Here is a 19,906-nt window from a genome sequence, read left to right on the forward strand (position 1 = left end):
CCTTCTTTGCTACTTGGATTCTCTGATCAAACCAAATAGGTTGGCTAAATAAGCCCTCACTAGCTTTGTGTGCTATGGACCATTGAGCTTTAGCATTCCCATTTGCTATCATACAATGAGAGTAACAGCAAGCCTGTCATTTGAAATGTGCATGTCAATTTCTCCTAGCATGACGTTACATCAGTCATCAGTCTGAGTCAAACTTGGGCATTGTTTGCCTTTTTTTTTTTTTTGTCTGCTTCACACCACCTTCCCTGTCCCCCAGTACGTCGAGACCATCAGCAGCAAACAAAATGAGCTGGATAACTACATCTCTGAGAGCTACAAGAACGCCCTGTCTGAAGAGAGACGGAGGTATTGCTTCCTTGTTGACCGTCAATGTGCAGTGGCCAAAACGAGCAGCACCTACCACACCAAGGTGAGAATCCATGTCATGATGAAGAAAATTTGGGTGGCAGAAACACTGAAATTCAGTTCATTTAAGTAAAAATTGCACTAAGCATGCATTTTAGCCCTTATTTGCACATTTAAATGTTAAAGACAACATTGAGTGGCATTTACAACACATTTAACTTCCGCATTGTGACATTTTTTGAAATTAAGCTGAATAATCAGTAAGACTAATTTGATTTGATCCATATTTGGTTGGATCATTTGTTCAGTTAAATTGATATTTGTTAATATTATTGATAAAGCCTTGTTTATGTCAACTTGGCCTTTGTTTATATTAGCAGTTATATTCAGCAAATATTCTGGAAATTTTTTACATGACAAAAGACTTTTAAGAAAGTATATATGTTCAATTTTGATTTCATGTTGTCTTTAACCTTTCAGTCATGTAATGTAAGCATTAAAGGGATAGTTCACCCAAAAATGAACTATCTCTTTAAAGCAGATCATATACTATAAATTAAGTATCCATTTTGCCAAGTAAATAATATACTTGGACAACTCCACATTTTGTGTTCAGTTGTTTCTGCTCCCAATTCCCATTTATTCAGTCATTCATTGCATTTCATTGCTGATCATTCCACCATGCTTGCTAGAGAATGTGCTTGAATGTATATTGGGGAAAGATTCATTTGATTGCTTATCAATCGTATTAAGATTTAATCAAGGTTGTGCAGCCCATACATAAAACACAATTACGCAGTGAAGGATGATTATTCTTTTAGGACATTACGTTCACACTGATCAAAAATAGAGTAGAGATTCAGTGATCTGGTGGATTCACCAGCATGCAGAAGAACACCAGTCATTCCCAAGTAAGCGAGATTCACTCCTCAACTGTGACGCCCACTCTTCAGAGATGGTGATAGACAGAGCGTTGGGAGCAACGATGGCAAGAGAAGGAGAAGGAAAAGGGAGGGCCAGGCAGAGAGTGGCCCACTTTTACAAGAACAGACTGTTCAGACGATAATCACTGTTTTCATGTGTGTAGGAAGACTTTTTCTCTGCAGGCAAATGGAGAAATATTTTAGACAAAGTGGTGGTACTTCATTGGGTAAAATTGTATTGGGTCTATTCTACATAATACTGGCCAAATCTCACCTTCTTTATGATGTACTTTTGTGAAGTGATCATAAAGTGAAGTGAAGGAAGAACAAAGTGATGTGAACTAAATGACCATCTGCCAGAGTTCGTCACGGTTGGATCTTAACACCGTTACCCACGCCAGTCATGCAATAGCAGCAGTACTTGATACTTACTCACTCGTCTGCAACTGAGGGCAGAAGGAACAAAGAAAGTATAAGAATCTCTCTCACGCTCAGATGACTAAGAGATTTTACCACTGGGAAGAAAATGGAAAAGAGACCTCTTAAACATGTAATAAGATTTGTATGCTTGAAGGATTCATAGATTTCTTGGGAACTAATGGGTATTTAGTAGTGGTCTCTGAATTGCATCTGTGTGAAAAGGCAGCGAGATTTACCAGAATCTTTTATCCGAAGTGACTTACAGTACACTTATGCAGGGTAAGTCCCTTTGGAGCAACTTGGGATCAAGTGCCTAACTCTTTGAGGTATTTGAACTATATCAACATGTCATTTAGTAGCCCTGAGCTTTATAGCCAATACGCCAAAAGGAGGAGATGTTTTGCAGAATAATTTACTCTTTTTGTGCTTTTTTGGCCTTACAATACCTTTTTATGAAGAAGAGGCTAATGTTAAATGGTTATTAGCATACTGCATTCAAAATTCTCAAATCTTATTCACTCTCCCACGTTCTCAAACATGTTTTGTGCTGTGAACCAGTAGCATTTAGCAGCATTGATAAACCCTTAAATCTTATAATAAAGATTATATAGGCAAACAAACTTGTGAAAATACTGCTAAAAGTACTGTTAAATACTGTATTGAATGAAATTTTTCACCCAGTGCAATGTGTAGTACATTTATCACACTTATGTTAAAGCAGGGGTTCCTGGAGACCTGCAGAGTTTAGATTCAACCCTAATCCAACACTATAATAATCAAGTTCTTAAGTAGCTGGTTCAGTTGTGTTAGATCAGGGTTGGAGAAAAAAAAAAAAAAAAAAAAAAAAGTTAAAAAATTGCAATGAATTATGTTCCAAACACAAATTATATTGTTTCCTATAGTCTATAGAAAATAAGAATTTATCCATTTTTGTGCAGTTCTCAAATCTGATTCTCTATTTAAATTGCCACACACACACAAACCAAATTATACCTTTATTTGGATGTGAATGCAAATCAGATTTCAGAGCTTCTGTGGAGGGCAAGATTATCATTGAATACAGATATATTTAGTGCTGTGTTTAGCATATGACATACAATGGTTGATTTTAACCATGTCGTAGTCATCATCTGTCAGACACCTTAAAGATTCTTCATAAATTGTCCTCTACTGGTTTGGGACAACATGATGGTGTCAATATAGTATCAACCTATATGAAGGTAGGTTGTTTTATATTTGATTTAGGCATCTTGAGCAGAGCTCAAGAACTTCACAGTTCAAAGAAAAGTATACACAATTGAAAAATTAAATTCGTATTTAAGTAGTTATTTGTGTCCAAAACTGTTACATGTACATGAAGGCCCAAACTAGTACAACTATTTATAGTATCAAACCAAAATTTATACTGATTTGGAACAATAATTTTGATTTTGGGGTGAATATCCCTGAACTATACAAATGTCACAACACATGTGGGTCTTCAGAGTTTTAAATAAGCATCCATGTACTGCTCAAGCAGATGATCTGAATTACAGAAAAGAGTCCAAAGATAAAATCGCACTTCCTGTGCTCTACATTCGGAGGTCTCTAGGCGTTCATCTCTCTCTTTTACAGCTACTGGTCGTAGCGCTCAGCCAGGCTCACTGCCTGTGCATAGGGCAGAGTAATGAGGCTATTTCAGGCTTCAACCTACAGGGAGGGGAGGTTATCAGGATAGAGAGGGATGTCTCAGAGCTTCAGAGGAACGGGAGGTGAGGAGGGATCACTTTATCACACTTTATCGCATTCCCTCTATCAGTCCATCAGTTGAAGAGCTCACCCCTGAAACCTCAGCTGTGCAGGAACTGAAGTTTATTTTCACATAGAGAGTCTGTATTGGTCTATTCATGATTTACCCACATGGGTTTTCTAAATTGTTCTCTTGCAGGTATGTAAAGTTTGTCACTCCTGCTGGGTGCTAATACTTGTTGTGGCGTGGATTGTTTATTTTAGGGCAGAGACTTGCTAACGCATAAGGTCCCATTGTGGCAACAAGCATGTGCCGACCCAAATAAACTCCCGGAGCGGGCGATGCTTCTGGCTCAGCAGATGGGCTCAGGAGCAGTGGGGACGCTGGGACACCACCCCTCTAAATCTAACCTGACCATCTCAGACCCCATCCCTGGGGCCAAGCCACTTCCTGTGCCACCTGAGCTTGCAGCTCTCATGGGGAGCCAACAGACGGTGAGTTTGAAACCCAGTTTGACCTAAATAAAACAATGAGAGCCACAAAATGATACAATGTCTCAAGTGCAGCTAGAAAATTTGTAAATGGTTGCATTAATGATGTGTATAATTAGGTCCTGAGGGTGTTTGGGGGTGTGAGAACCACTCACGGCCAAATGAAAGAGAGAGATGGATGTAAAGTCATTAAAATGCTGTTTGATAATGACCACAATGCTGTGGAAAGAATAATCAGAAACCTGGGGGCACGTACAACTCTTGAGTTTACAGTTTATTATCACAGAGGCACAGCTGGAGCAAGGAGTTACCGTATAGTGGAAGTAAAGGGTTTGTTTTTACACATGAAAACTATGTGTCTTAATTGTTCCTAAAAAATCCTCTTGCAGAGGATGATGGGAGCAGAATGTCTACCCATAATGAATGGATCAGGGGCCCATGGAGGAGAAGATTACCAACGCTGGATGGAGACCAGAGCCGCACACGAGAAACCATCTCAGCAGTCTCACAGACACGGTGTAGAGACCTTCTCCAATACCCTGCCTGTCCGCAAGGTTGCTCCTGCAAAGCCCAAGAGCACTCTGGGTAAGTTAAGGATGCAACAAGCGAAACATCTCCCATTGCATCTAACTCTCTGATCACGACATATGAAAGTTTTCAGTGCTGTTTATTCGATACCCAGCTATATAATTTCATTTCGAACTGGCACATCTGCGCTTTATAGCTGTGTCAGGGTCTGTGCACCTGTGCGTTTCTCTCTCCTTGAGAAATCAGTGAGTATTCCTCTAGTGAGTGGACAATAACAGGGCAAACACTGCTGGAAATGAAAACAGGGCAGAGCAGCTGGGAATAGAGAGGACAGCTTTAAAAATGAATAGAAAATAGGTGAAGGTTATAGCTTCTCATTTGAGGGAAGTATTTTTAAGAAGCAGCAGAAACGAGCCCTCTTTGTGAGTGTTGTACACGACCTTTACGTGCAATTTTGGTAGCACTTTATTTTACAGTCCTGTTCCCCATGTACATACTATGTACTTACTATAATTTTTATAATAACTGGGTAATAACTAGGTACTAACCCTGAGCCTACCCCTAAACCTAACCATGTAGTTACCTTATATTAACCAGTACTTTCTTGGGTAAGTACACTGCAAGTACACGTACTGTAAGATAAAGTGCAACCAAATTTTAAATGTATTCCTAAACCTACTGAGCTGCCTTGTTGTTTACTGCCTACTTAGGCAGGATACTAACTGAAACTAAATCTCGGAAGTGACCGATTTGAGAGGAGAGACTCAAATAGTGCCTCTCACATGCAGCAAACAAGCATTTGACTGAACTGATTCCAATAGTTTGATGTTAGTATGTTAACAACACAAATATTTTAAACACAAAAACAATTTAATCTATAAGATATTCATTTATCTATACACTGACATTTCTCTTGCATGATCAATTATGAAAAATTGCTCATCATGAATTTCTAATCTCTGACCCCAGCAGAGACACAGACCCTGCCCAGGTCAAGCTCGATGGCAGCTGGGCTGGAGAGAAATGGCCGGACACGCGTTCAGGCCCTCTTCTCCCATGCCGCCGGGGACAACAGCACTCTCCTCAGCTTTATGGAAGGAGACATCATCACACTGTTGGTGCCTGAAGCCCGAGACGGCTGGCACTACGGTGAAAACGAGAAGAACCGAATGTAAGCATCTTATGCTTAACATCACAATAAAATTTGCTCATGTATAGGACGACTTTAGAGAAAAAGATTTTTGATGATGAAAATGTGTTTTAAAGCGAAATGATGAACCCGAAGATCTGCTTCAAATGCCATGTTGTATGTGTCTTATCAGGAGAGGCTGGTTCCCGTTCTCTTACACTCGTGTGATTCCTGAACCAGACAGCAACAAACTCCACGTCAGGTGAGTCTGTCGGAATATTAATGAGTTTACAAAAGCCTTTTCAATGTCTAAATGCCATTTAATATTGTGCTGGCTCAACCTATGAATGAAGTGCAATTAGAGAACTACGATCATCATGAGCTGAATAACACCATAAAACATGCAATTTAGACAAGTTTGATGCCTGTGCATAAAGATGTTAATGTTAACTTTGTTTACTTTATTCAGGCACATTCATAATATTATTGTGTTTGATGATCAGTGCATGTTATTCCAAGAAAAAAATGCCGTCCTTTATGTAATGTCTAGCTCAGTCTCGCTTTCCTTTTCACTGATGTCACTTGGATAATGTTATCCAATATCATAATGTTTAGACATTATTTGAGCAAATGTGAATTCAGTTTGGTTCCATTCTAGTATCCAACATCCAATCAATTCCTAATGGATTAAATTTCTCAATTCAATATCCAAAAATGTCACATTATAGACATATAAATGAGCTGCAGATGGCAAATCATGTTGACTTTAATGTTCTGTATGCATATATGTGTTTGTAGTTTGCACCATAACAGGAGCAGCAGCACAGGAAATCTTCTGGAGAGAGAGATGGCGTTGCCAACACCTGATTACGGCATGCCCACACGCTTCCTCGCCCAGCAGCAGAGCACAGCACACAGCCGACAGAGACCGTACAGCGTGGCTGTGCCAGGATTCTCACAAGTAAGCTATGCACACACACACACACACACACACACACACACACCCTGTCTATTCTCATTCTTACATCCAGTACACACAGATTAAACTTCACATATGTATGCAGATATTAGTAGTATTAATCACCTTTCGTAGACATTTATCAGACATGCTGAAATATAGCGGTGCGACAGTTCAAATAGAGCAGCCCAATCTCCAGCTAACCGCATAGAGGACGTTCCAGGACATTACCCTGAACCCTGAAGGAAGCTGGCATGTTGCATGTAAGAACAAACAAAATCTAGGGTTTGGCATTTAAAACCCAACCTTTATTTTTGAGAAATGTTTGCATGAAAAGTCTGTTTTTGTACTAAATTTTACTGAAATATATCCACTTGCAATGGCATTACAGACTTGTATGAATAAGCATACTTCTGGGGTAGCATCAATCTCATACACCAGAGGTATGGTGGAATGCTTTCAGTCACAGTTTCAGAAGTAGGGCTTTGTTATGTAATATATCTACATATATAATATATCCATATATGTAACAAAGCCAGCAAAGTGTACATATCCACACATGCAACAAAGCCAGCAAGAAACCCCAGGGTCCCCTCCTTAGTGCATTCAATATTGTCATGCTGGTGTTCCTCTGGACTGGAGACACTGCTCAATTGTCTCTTCCCATTGCTTCTGTTCAGGATGCACCCAATGACCTCCTTTTTTTATTCCCTGTTACAATAAGCAATGCTTTAGCTACAGCATCATCAATACTGCAGTTCATAAGTGTTCCGTGTTCTTCTACTGCCATCTACTGGAGATGTGAGGAAAAGTAAATTGCTTAAAGATATTCTCTCTTCCTTCACAGCAAGGGCTGGAGGAGTACGAGTCTCGATTCCAAACCAGGTAAGACCAAGTTCTCGCTTGCTCATTAGCCCTCTGAACAGTGACACAATATAAACAAAATGCGTTTTAGTTTGTCTATAAGTTCTTTCTTTGTTTCCTATATTATTTGAATTATTTCTCTCTGGTTTTGTTTGAATTAAAAATGTTACATAATCTAAATCCGTGGCGATTATGGCAAGCAAAAAAGTCTTGTTTGCTTGACCTGCAGCCGGAGCAGACGAACATAGCTGACGTTTCTGAAGGTCTAGCCCAAACATAAGGTGGGCGGGTGACCAAACAGGGCACCTAAACCCATATTGAACAAAGGAGAAACCTCTGATTGTTTAAATGGGTTTCATAAACCTCGCAATAATATAAGAAGTCATTTATGGTCATTTCCCATAGATGAGAAGCATACCTACTCTCAAACATGTTGTAGCCATACTTTACCAATTTGAGTTAACTTTTTCTTTTTCTTTTTTTATTGTTGAAAGCACCCTGTGTGACATCACTATAAATAAATAAATAACTCCTTGTGGGTCATCTATGGGGAAGCTGACCATTCCCAGCTTTTATTCCAAATTCCTTAGCATCCCAAAATCTGAAGTAGGCAGAGATTACATTTCTCAAATGGTTTAATTTTTCCATTTACGTTTCCATTCCATTCTTGCTTTTGCTGTCCATGTGTGTCTGTCTTAAATAAGTGTCTTTTGTTCCAACTTTTAGTTTCTGTTGGGAATTTCTCATGAGAAGTGATTTTAAATCTCTAGTTCACCTTGCTATACACACCATTTAGATTTGACTCCCATGATGCTTTTGAAACAATGGGCTCCATTTTCTCAATACAAGTGTATGAATCTGGAATTTTTGTCTGATTCTGATTAGAATGTTTGAATTGTTTTCATTTTACTTCTGAACCACACACACACACACACACACACACATGTCTTGCAGGAAATGAAGCCCATCACATGTTTGCAACCTGCTTTAATAGATATTAGTTTTAAATTAGTAACATTAAAGGGATAGTTCACCCAAAATTTTTAATTCTGTCATCATTTACTCACCCTCACATCATGGAGGACTTTCTTCCTTTCTTGGAACACAAGAAATAAATGGAGATTGGCGCTTTTCAGCTTCAATAAGCACCATAAACGTAGTCTAAATGACTAATTTCCTATATTAGCCATACAATAGCTTTGTATAAAGAACACACTAGAATTTAAATCATTATTATCTTGACATCGCCCCCTACCTCTCCTTTCATGAGAGAAGCACAAAAACGACTAATTCTTTTGATTACGATCTTTTCTGTGAATTGGTTGATCAAGTTCACAAAACCAGGTTGAATGATTAATTCACGAATCATACTTTCTTGAGTTCAAGTATAGCAAACAATTCATGTGGACTAATTTTCTGATTCTTTCATGGTGCTTTTGCCTGATAAGTTCATTGTAACTTTTGGTTTGGAAGATGTGAGTAAATGATGACAATTTTCATTTATGCGTGAACTATTCCTTGAACACGAGTGCTTTATGCTCTCTGTGCATCAATGTGTCCGTGTCCAAAGCCAGTCTGGCAGCATCTCCCTCTCTTTGTTCCACAGTGCCGAGGGCAAATTGATTTCGACAGTGTGAGAGGACAGACAGACACACAGACACCACCCTCCCCTCCGTCCACACTCACTTCCCTGTCTTCCTTTATCTCTCAACAATCCATTCCCCTTCACTCCACCCTCAGAGGAAGAGGATCTAGATCCACCCTTCCCTCCTTCTCTTTCCCTTATTTTATCCAAGTTGGAAGCAGCCTAATGGAACCGGAATGCTGAATATTCCATGTTGACCTTCCTCATCATACGTTCCTATCATGAGGATGTTGAACTTTTTTTCAATAAACATGTTAAATTGTCTATATGTATCTCTTGCCTGTCTTTCATGCATGTACATGTCAGCAATGTATAAACTAAGTGCATCACTTTTGCCATCGAGGGGTCCATGGATTTAGTTTTTACCAGAAAATGGAAATTCTTTCATCATTTGCGTAAGAAAACACAAAGAAGCTGATTTTTTTTCCTTAAAATGAAAGTGAATGGACCTGTCCAGCAAGATTTTCTTTTTCTGTCTGTTCCTCACACAAACCTATTGTATGGCTTCAAGTCATATGGACCACTTATATAGTGCTTTTTTATTATTATTTGGAGCTTGACAGCAACTGGTCCCAATCCACTTTCACTTTATTGAAGAGAGAAGCTCAGAAATCTAAATTGTGTTTGTGTTCCATGCAAGAAATAAAAGTTGTATGAGCTTGAAACGACATGAGGGCAAGTAAGTGAATTACATTTTTTGTTGAACAAAAAAAAAAAAGACAATGAAACCGGTGTGGCAATATGTTTGAATTTATTGTTTGTAACAATAACGCTGAGTTTATCCAAGTACAAACAAATGTTAATAATGAGCTGAGGATTTAAAAAAAATACATTTATATTCAGGTGTTTTTGAATTATTAATTTGCATTGTACAATTGAATGGATATTATGTAATTATTAAAGAGGTTTCAGTGTTTTTCCATCTCATTGCTTATATTGCTGATGTAAACGGCCTCCGTGATCTCATATCTCATCTGGAGTGCCTTCAATAAACGATCTGTTTTCTAAATGCGTCAAGTGTTGATTAGAGCAGGACGGTTGTGATGTGCAGCAAATACTTGACCCTTGCATTGTCTCAAGTGAAGATAGTTGTGTTCTGAAAGCCTTGAAGCTGGAACAAATTCTTTAAATATAAATGACAAATGTCAGTGAATTCCTGGTTCATGCATGAAAGAAAAGACAACTGGTACCTACATTTCCATGTCCCTTCACCAACCACAAGTGACTCAGTAAGCCGTGAGAAGCTGTATGTTAGTGATTTCACCACAGATAAGGGGTATAACCCGCTTAACATGGTAAATCACTGTAATGCATGGTATAGGCTCATTGCTCATATACATAAAAGCAGAAAGAATAAACAATATATAGGTTGCTTGCAAGCAACATTTCTTTATTAATGTAGATAAAGTTCAGCTAATCCAATACAGTCGGATTTTCCTCTCCGGTCGTTACAGCGATACATCCATATTAATGATGTGCCAAGTCTTAATATAATCCATGTGATCAGTGCCTTGTACATAGCACATCATATTTGTAAATATAACTTTAATCAAACACTGAATTGTAATCATGAATATTTCGAATTATTTTCTTTTGACATGGATGCATTTCTTTTATTTGGATCCACAAGATCCCTGTACAGCTTTTTAATGCAAAACATGTAAACACTAGCAATAATCAAATTTGATACCATCTTTGTTTTTTTGGGGTTTTTTTTTTTCAATAACAATTTACACAATCTTATATGCTTATAATACACTTACACACTACTTGTGTGAGTTTTATAGCCTTTTTCACAGGAGTGAAAGTTCCAGTGTTGTAATGAAACTGATTAAATGCTTAGAAATTGCCATTTTATAGAAACAAATTGATGATTAAAAGAAGCGATAGGGTTGATGTTTCTCTGATGTGATAGAAACACTACAGTGCTTGTCTATTAGTCAGCAAAACAGTTATTGTTCAAAGGTGCACTGCTTTACATTTTCTCTGTATTGTACTTGAAATGCAGATATATATCGCTGTACATGAAGGTGTTGCTCAATGAAATAAAAAGCACCTTCAGTAAAGTATGTGTGAAGATGTCCAGATTCCACATTCACTTTCCCTTAAAGGTTTTCTCCTGCATTGAAGATCCTGCCAGGTGCTTTGTGTCTGTCTATCCTAGTTTTACCTTCTGTTTGTCTATTTCTGTGTGACTAAACCAACGTCTTGCTGTAGCTCTGCCAACGCTCTCCATCTCTGTTTTGATGAATTTAGAGACAAAAGCAGTAAGGTGTCAAGGACTGGAAGCCATTGCCAGTGTTTCTTCTTTCTGCACTAAAGTAAAGCCATGGTACAGCCGCCACGCTCAAAGAGAGATCCACCTCTGTCATGTTATTTGTCGGTTTAATTCTCTTTCTTTTTTTGGAATGCCCACTATTGAATGTAAAAGGAGAGACAATAAAATAACTTTGCTGCAAAGTACATATACACTCCAATATGCATGTATTTTTGGGCGACACTAGAACAGTGTAATGTTGCTAAATGATCATGTGACTTTCTACTCTTGAGAAGATGAATAAACATTTCTTCAGATTTAAGCGGTGTAGATTTTCTTAATGCCCGTCTTGTCATAATTTGATTTCCTTCTTAAAGCAGTCGTGCCATGAGACCGATCAACAGAATATTAACAGAGATTGTCTAAATTTTAGTCCGTTTGTCTCTAAATTGATCTGAAATCGGCTTATGATATAGCTGATTAAGTGTTTCAATGTGCAGTTTGTGCTGATTGTCAGTTTCAGATTGATAACTGCAGACACTGTCAATCTGAAGTGTTTCTGTAATCTGCAACTCAGCTTTCACTGCTTATGCACTGTAAAAATGATATGATCAAAAAGTTGACAACATATATTTTTACATTGCTTTAACTCATCAAAATAAGTTAAGCAATTTTCCGCTTTTTTGTAAGTTATACAAGATTCAACTCATTTTTTTAAATTCAGTTTAATTTAATTTAAGTTGAAATGACTTAAACATCATATACATTGTATAATCAAAACTGATCATACTTAAAATTTTACTGTTTTTAGAAAAATAAATACTGCCAAATGAATTTTTTTTATTTATTTTTTATTAAAAGGTGTTTTAATGACTTTTCACATTAACAATAATTTCATTTCAGAGGTGAATTTAACTCTTTCTCCGCCATTGGCAGAATTTTCAAAGTTTTGTTAAAATGGTCAAAAAGGCTGACGCTGGCTCGCAACTTAAAACCTGGCGGGGAAATTGTTAATAACAAAGCAAAAAAAAAAAAAAAAAAAGATCAAAAAGCATTTTAAGAACTATTAGATGTGATGACTGTGACCATGTCTAATTCATAATGCTCTCGTTTGGTTTGTTCATCATTTTCTGAATGTTAAGCACATTATATAATACATCTGAAAGTTCCATGTTCTATTTTGTACACTTTTCAGTAAAAGTGCCTGTTGTATTTATTTTATATATATATATATATATATATATTTAAATAAATAAACATTAATAGTACAGTTTCTTTCGTTAAAGACATATAGTCAAATTCCTATATAGCCTGTTCTCGTTTTTTTCCCCAGTGTGGTTCCTGAATTTGAACGCTTTTGAGTGAGTAAACCATACAACTAAGATACATCTCCATGATCATTTATTTATATATTAAAAATGTAAAAGAAGATTGCATGGTTACGACACCACTGAATAATTAAGTGACCCCAAAAATGATCTGAACTTTTGGGGTCTCTATATTTATGTTTCCATCCACAGCATGTTGAAGGTTATGACTGGGCCTGATTTTACTTCAGCTTCAAGTTCTTTCCACCCCAGTCCATTTGATAAAGCTCCAGCTTTCTAAAGAATTCAATTTACACATACAATTTCATATTTGAATGCAAAATATGATGCGATCATTTCCTGAAATGACTTAATATGAATCTGAAATGAATCTTTTGAGCAGACACAAACGACTCAGGGAAGAGAGACTGAACTTGAATTATAATCAGTATGTCTGTTTTTATGGCATGCATAATCTCTCTTCCATTTTCACTCACTCAAATATAGAGCTTCAAACATCCTTTTTTATCTTTTTTGCTTGTTTTATTGACCCTTTTAAGCTTCCTTAGAAACAATGGTACGTCTGTCCTTTATATGATGCCATGTTTTTTTGTTTTAGAGTGACGGACCCTCTCCAATTCACCACATTTGCGCTCACATCTCGCCAAAGACAGAGCAATTCCATCAGCAAGCAGAAACCCAAACTCATCATAACTGAAGACCTTGGATCTCGACACCGTTATTAGGACACATTTTAGATACTGTACAGAACATTACCTTACACCCACGATCCACAGAACGCCATGCTCTGAGCTTCTCTTCATTCTACTATTGCCATTACAAGTTGAGCTTAATATGGATCATATAGGCCTAGATCCTCATGTTGAAGAAACCATCACTCGATATATGGAAATATACAAATGCAAATATATTTAGTAAGACCTTTCTACTTTTAGTCAATTTTACGTTCGGTCCATTGAAGAAATTGCTCAAATGACCATATAACATACATAGTATGATATTTTCTATGATGTATTTTTGTCTCATACAGCACAGTTTCTGCCCTCTTTCCACCGTACAACATATTTGTTGTGGTCACTTGCACTTTGAATGATTTAAAATAAGGTTCAGCCTCAATAAAGTGATTCAAGCAAAACATCTTGTTTTTAATTTGATCAGCAATGCACCTCTTCATTTAATATCATGCATTTTATGATGTATTCAGCATTGTAATATAAACGATTTCTCACAATGTTTCATTCATATCACAATCACGATTCCGGTGCTTGTTCATGCCAAACACAAAAGGAGCAGATTGTTTGGTGACATCAATCTGCAAAATGTTTTACTTGGAGTAAAACCTGGAGCATAGATCTCAAAGCTATTGTCATCTCTATTCATTTCTATCTCTATATAAATCTAGAGACTGCTCTCCAAGAATGGCCCACTCCCTCAACTTCGTCTTTAACATATCTTTAAAAAAAAAAACATTTTCTCAATAATCACACTTATTCAGTGTTGCCAACCATTTTCAATGGAAAGCAGCTAAATCCTGCTCAAAGTGTTTAAATGTCGCTAGATGGCGCCAACCATCGGCACTTTACATCTGTTTTGTTTCCACAAGACCGGCTGTATTTTCGTAATATATAGCCGAATGTCAAATAAAGCTGTTCTCATTTAGATACATATCTTATGGCTGACAGCGGAACTAATATGATATAGTGACAGACTAACCAGCAATCCAAAAAAATTGCTAGATCGCTAGACAGGCACAATCATTTATTATAGTAAACTCGTCATACCGTAGCTCAAGTTGGAAAAGAAAGACCCTTCATGCTTAGCAAAGGAAACAACACAATTTCACTCTGGTTAATGAGTCTTGTTATGCATTTCTTAAAGACCCAAGCCATATCAAGGGAACAGGACATCATATAGACTTCACGAAACCACTTAGCAGTAGGCTATTATATTGGTCTGAATGCCAATAGTTTTTACTTTAATAAAGGTATTATTCACAACTTTCTGTTGTGATGAAATCTTTGACGTTTTGTTCTACAACATAAATTACACACACCCATAGTGAAAATGTGAATTTTGAAGCAGTTATTAGGAGTTAGTTAAAGGAGCTGTATGTAAGAAATGTATTTCAATTAATCATAAAATGGCCCTGATATGTCACTAGACATTAAGAAATCATGTTCATTTCAAATACTTATATCACTGACAACAGTAGTCCGGCCAGGATATTGTCATTTAAAAAGTGAAGTTGCAGCCCTCAACTGATGCTGATGTTGTCATCCTGTGTTTTGGCCTGAAGCGCCACCCTCCACCTATCTACTAATCACTAATACTAATCTACTAATATACTTATCTGGCAACCTCGAGTCAGGGGGAGGGGGAGGGGATACACCGCTCTACAGTAATTTGAAAGTGATTGCAGTACCAGTTTTGGCCACAATCTTACATATGGCTCCTTTAAAACAGTTCTTTTTGAAAATGTAGTGATTGCATTGATTGATTGTATGTATTGATGCATTTTAAATAAATGTATAAATGCATTTTGAATAAATGTAGTGATTCTTTTCGAAAAAGTAGCGATTCTTTTTCAAAAAAAATAGCGATTCTTTTTGAAAAATGTTGCGATTCTATTTGAAAAATGTTGCGATTCTTTAAAAAAATCTAGCGATTCTTTTCGAAAGTGTAGTTATTGTATTGATTGATTGTATGGAAAAGGTAGAGGTTCTTTTTGAAAATGTAGCGATTCTTTTAGAAAAAGTAGCTATTCCTTTCGAAAATGTAGCGATTTTGAAAAAGTAGCGATTCTTTTTGAAAAAAGGAGTGATTCTTTTTGAAAATGTAGCAATTCTTTTTGAAAAAAGTAGCAATTCTTTTTGAAAAAAGTAGCGATTCTTTACGAAAAGTAGTGTTTTTTTTATAAGTGTAGTGATTGTATTGATTATAGGGATTGATGCATTTTGAATAAATGTAGCAATTCTTTTTGAAAAAATAGCGATTCTTTTAGAAAATGTAGCAATTCTTTTCAAAAGTGTAGTGATTGTATTGATTAATTTTGAATAAAAGTAGTGATTCTTTGTAAAAAAAAAGTAGCTATTCCTTTTGAAAATGTAGCGATTTTGAAAGAGTAGCAATTCTTTTCGAAAAATTTAGCGATTCTTTAAGGAAAAGTAGCGATTCTTTTTGGGAAAATTAAGCATTTCTTTTTGAAAAATGTAGCGATTCTTTTAGAAAAAGTAGCGATTCTCTTTGAAAGTGTAGTGATTGTATTGATTGTCTGTATTAATGCATTTTGAATAAATGTGTAAATGCATTTTTAATAAATGTAGCAATTCTTGGAAAAGTAGCGATTCTTTTGGAAAAAACATTTTCTAAAAGAATCGCTAATTTTTTTCAAAACACATTTACACATTTATTCAAAAACAATTGATACATTTATTCAAAACGCATCAATACATATAATCAATCAATAAATTTAGAAAAGAATCTTTCGTGAATTTTGTGAAATACATCAATACATTTGTCATGAGGACAAATGGAAGAGTAAATGTTCGCTTTGACGTGTCCTATTTAAACAGCTGATTTGCTCATTACAGGTTTTTTGGGTATAAAATCCGAGACGCTCACATCCGGTATAGGCAAATTTAATCAAAAGAAAATATGAATTAAAAGAAAATTCATAAATTAAAACTAAATCCATAAAGCGATGACATGACGAGAACCCCTATATTAAACCTTTTCTTCTAAAAGTGTATATATTAAGACAATAAAAAACTGCAAGAGAGAACCGTCAAACAGAATAGTTTTATTTTTTTCACTAAGTTTGACACATTTGAGGAACAGACTTACAACCACTCTCGCTTAACATTGTACTGCAATTCAAAACCATCGTACAGGCAAATTTTCTCAGGAAAAAAAAATCTGTGAATCTGCCGCTCTGGATCAGAATAACAGGGACACCAATCCGGCGTGTGCCATATCACGTGATACATTTCTTTGGCAGAAAACACATACTTTTCCTTTACCTCCTGAGTTCCCATTTGATCTTTCAATAGTTTAAAACTGTTGAATCAATTACAAAAATAGTACAGACTGTTGTCTAGTTCAATCTAAGCTAGACGGTTACATAGAATAAATGCCTTCACGGGCAAACAAACAGAACATATCGAGAGTAGCGTATGGAGATTTAACGCACAGAAGTGTGCAGGTAGCATCGAATCCCTCCGCGCTGTACACTGTTCTCAGTCACATCTGCAGGCTCGTCCTCCTTGATCACGTCCGATGTGTTGTTTCCCAACCATATGTGAAAAAAAGTCACAAGATCATGTCCATTTTGTTCAGCAGTGTAAATTGTTCCTATTGGTCAATGACATTCTGTTAAGCGTTGCAGCTTGCAATGCTAAAAAGCATTTATCTGTTCTTCAAAGTTCAAGGAAATATAAAACATGTGTTGGCTAATAAATAACACTCTTTATGTATATTATTAACACCCTGATCATAATACAACCCGGCTTCAATCCTCAAAAGATAGAAGGCATGTACAGCATCATTTTAACTGGGTGAATACAGGTAAAGTGCAACACTTTCTGGTCATTTGTAATCACCTTTGTTTTTTGTTTTTTTTATAATATGATTCAAATGGCTACATTAATGTTAATGATGATGATTTAGCTTAAGTGTCCCTCTTCACCAGTAGTCACTCTAAATACATCATTAAATACATGTAAGACCATTGAAATCCTCCATTACATAATATGTTGTCAATTATATTTTGTTTGATATTTATTTTTGAGTATTATGAAGATTTTCTACTCGCCTACTCTTAAAACTTCAATACTTTAAAAAGGTAATCATTTCAATTTTATATATTATTTCATGGATTTAGCTGCAGATATTCAAAGTCAAACTCATTGGAACATGATTTCTGCTATGAACAGCAAAAAATATCAAAGTAATTTGCCTCATGTGCAAACCCAGCAAGCAATAGCTGTCATTTCACCGTCTAGATTAACTATAGACCCGATATAGTCCGGCTATGAGTAACCCACTTTTAGCCAAAATAACCTTGAATTTGGTCACATGTCGTTTTGGCTAAAATAACTTGCGAGATGTATGATATTCCATCATGTAAGCAAAGTCAACAGTGATTACAAGGTGTTTGGTTTCATTTCTTTGACATGTTCTTATGCGTAGCCTGTGCTTCTATTCTTGGGCTATGGTTAGACGTCTATAAAATTTTCACTGACCGGCAAAATTTTGCCTAGTTTCAGCCTAAACGTCAGGTCTGTGTTTGGATGGCTATTAGACGTCTTTTAAACGCAAAATTGCTTGCTGGGAATTCATTTAATTTGAAGCACTGAGTAATAAGTAAATAAATAACAAACATGATCTAAAACACTAAGCAAATTATGAAGAAAGAGATTTGATAATAAAGTGTGATTATTAATAAAATCATAAAAGTAGTTTCAGAATGCCATGTCACCATAACACAATGCTACTCTCAGGCAGGTGACATACACAAGGCAGCTGTGTGTCGTGAACTTCATTTTAGTCATGAAAACACTTAAATACCCTCTTCCTTTTTAAACTCCTCCTTTACAAACAACACTGCATTGGTGTTTCACAGTAAAAATCAGTTCGGTTTAGTTTTGTTACATTTCGCTAAGATGGTCTCTTTCAATTTTTGATGCAGTGATACCTTTAGCGTCTTTTCAAACACTTTCCAAAAATACAGTATATGATGTTGTAAACAGTCACGGTCAGTTTTCAGTAGATCCATATGAACAAAGCAGATCCATCCAAATTCTCTTTCATTTATAATATGCTAAATTTTAGTTTGTGTTTGTTAATATGTTTAGTCATTTCCACATGTTTTTTTTCTTCTGGGCCCTTTTTAAAAGGGCTGCTTTGAAGTGTTTGCTGACATTAAGTGGCATTGTCTTTGAGGAAATCCAAAAACGGTTTCCAAAGAGATCCAAACCTTCTTCTTACTGAGGGGTCTGTCATTGCAGCTCACTGTTGGCATTAGTATGATGATTCACTCTCTTTCCCCGTCTTCACTGCTACCTTTAAATAGAGAAAAACACAACTTTACATTAGCTTTATATTTAATTAACTTATCCCATATTATCGCATAATAAATGTCTAAAGCTTTTGGAGAATAAAAAAAGATTTTACTGTAGAATAAATCTGTTCAAAGACAAAATATGTGAAACATATTCAAACTTAAAAAATCTAAACATTATGTACTTTAAACATGTTAATATAGTTTCCAATTTACAGTGGGTACGGAAAGTATTCAGACCCCCTTAAATGTTTCACTCTTTGTTATATTGCAGCCATTTGCTAAAATCATTTAAGTTCTTTTTTTCCCCTCATTATTGTACACACAGCACCCCATATTGACAGAAAAACACAGAATTGTTGACATTTTTGCACATTTATTAAAAAAGAAAAACTGAAATATCACATGGTCCTAAGTATTCAGACCCTTTGCTGTGACACTCATACAGTATATTTAACTCAGGTGCTGTCCATTTCTTCTGATCATCTTTGAGATGGTTCTACACCTTCATTTGAGTCCAGCTGTGTTTGATTATACTGATTGGACTTGATTAGGAAAGCCACACACCTGTCTATATAAGACCTTACAGCTCACAGTGCATGTCAGAGCAAATGAGAATCATGAGGTCAAAGGAACTGCCTGAAGAGCTCAGAGACAGAATTGTGGCAAGGCACAGATCTGGCCAAGGTTACAAAAAAAAATCTGCTGCACTTAAGGTTCCTAAGAGCACAGTGGCCTCCATAATCCTTAAATGGAAGACGTTTGGGACGACCAGAACCCTTCCTAGAGCTGGCCGTCTGGCCAAACTGAGCTATCGGGGGAGAAGAGCCTTGGTGAGAGAGGTAAAGAAGAACCCAAAGATCACTGTGGCTGAGCTCCAGAGATGCAGTCGGGAGATGGGAGAAAGTTGTAGTAAGTCAACCATCACTGCAGCCATCCACCAGTCGGGGCTTTATGGCAGAGTGGCCCGACGGAAGCCTCTCCTCAGTGCAAGACACATGAAAGCATACCTGAAGGACTCCAAGTAAGATTCTCTGGTCTGATGAGACCAAGATAGAACTTTTTGGCCTTAATTCTAAGCGGTATGTGTGGAGAAAACCAGGCACTGCTCATCACCTGTCCAATACAGTCTCAACAGTGAAGCATGGTGGTGGCAGCATCATGCTGTGGGGGTGTTTTTCAGCTGCAGGGACAGGACGACTGGTTGCAATCGAGGGAAAGA

General features: G+C 36.6%; 2 protein-coding genes across 15 annotated transcripts in view; one reads left to right on the forward strand and one right to left on the reverse strand.

The window, feature by feature from the left end:
- The window catches only part of baiap2b (BAR/IMD domain containing adaptor protein 2b), a 52,308-nt gene extending 38,551 nt beyond the window's left edge, over positions 1 to 13,757 (forward strand). For 2 of the 13 annotated variants that reach the window (XM_084433716.1, XM_084433713.1), the window contains 9 exons: positions 266 to 418; positions 3,690 to 3,920; positions 4,307 to 4,502; positions 5,415 to 5,616; positions 5,768 to 5,836; positions 6,373 to 6,535; positions 7,380 to 7,417; positions 12,632 to 12,659; positions 13,225 to 13,757. In XM_084433716.1, coding sequence (XP_084289842.1) covers positions 266 to 418; positions 3,690 to 3,920; positions 4,307 to 4,502; positions 5,415 to 5,616; positions 5,768 to 5,836; positions 6,373 to 6,535; positions 7,380 to 7,417; positions 12,632 to 12,659 — 1,080 coding nt within the window. In that variant the 3' untranslated portion in view covers positions 13,225 to 13,757. Of the gene's footprint in view, positions 1 to 265; positions 419 to 3,689; positions 3,921 to 4,306; positions 4,503 to 5,414; positions 5,617 to 5,767; positions 5,837 to 6,372; positions 6,536 to 7,379; positions 7,418 to 7,625; positions 7,678 to 9,002; positions 9,765 to 12,631; positions 12,660 to 13,224 lie in introns of those variants that run through there. The other 11 variants (XM_084433717.1, XM_084433720.1, XM_084433719.1 and 8 more) reach the window with 8 other exon arrangements.
- Positions 13,758 to 16,406: 2,649 nt separating this feature from the next.
- aatkb (apoptosis-associated tyrosine kinase b) overlaps positions 16,407 to 19,906 on the reverse strand; it is a 51,479-nt gene continuing 47,979 nt past the window's right edge. For both annotated transcript variants that reach the window (XM_084435054.1, XM_084435055.1), the window contains one exon: positions 16,407 to 18,686. The gene's annotated coding sequence lies outside the window, so the exon portion shown is untranslated. The remainder of the gene's footprint in view (positions 18,687 to 19,906) is intronic.

This window comes from Rutilus rutilus (genome assembly GCF_951802725.1).
Source record: "Rutilus rutilus genome assembly, chromosome: 16".
Classification (NCBI taxonomy): Eukaryota; Metazoa; Chordata; class Actinopteri; order Cypriniformes; family Leuciscidae; genus Rutilus; species Rutilus rutilus.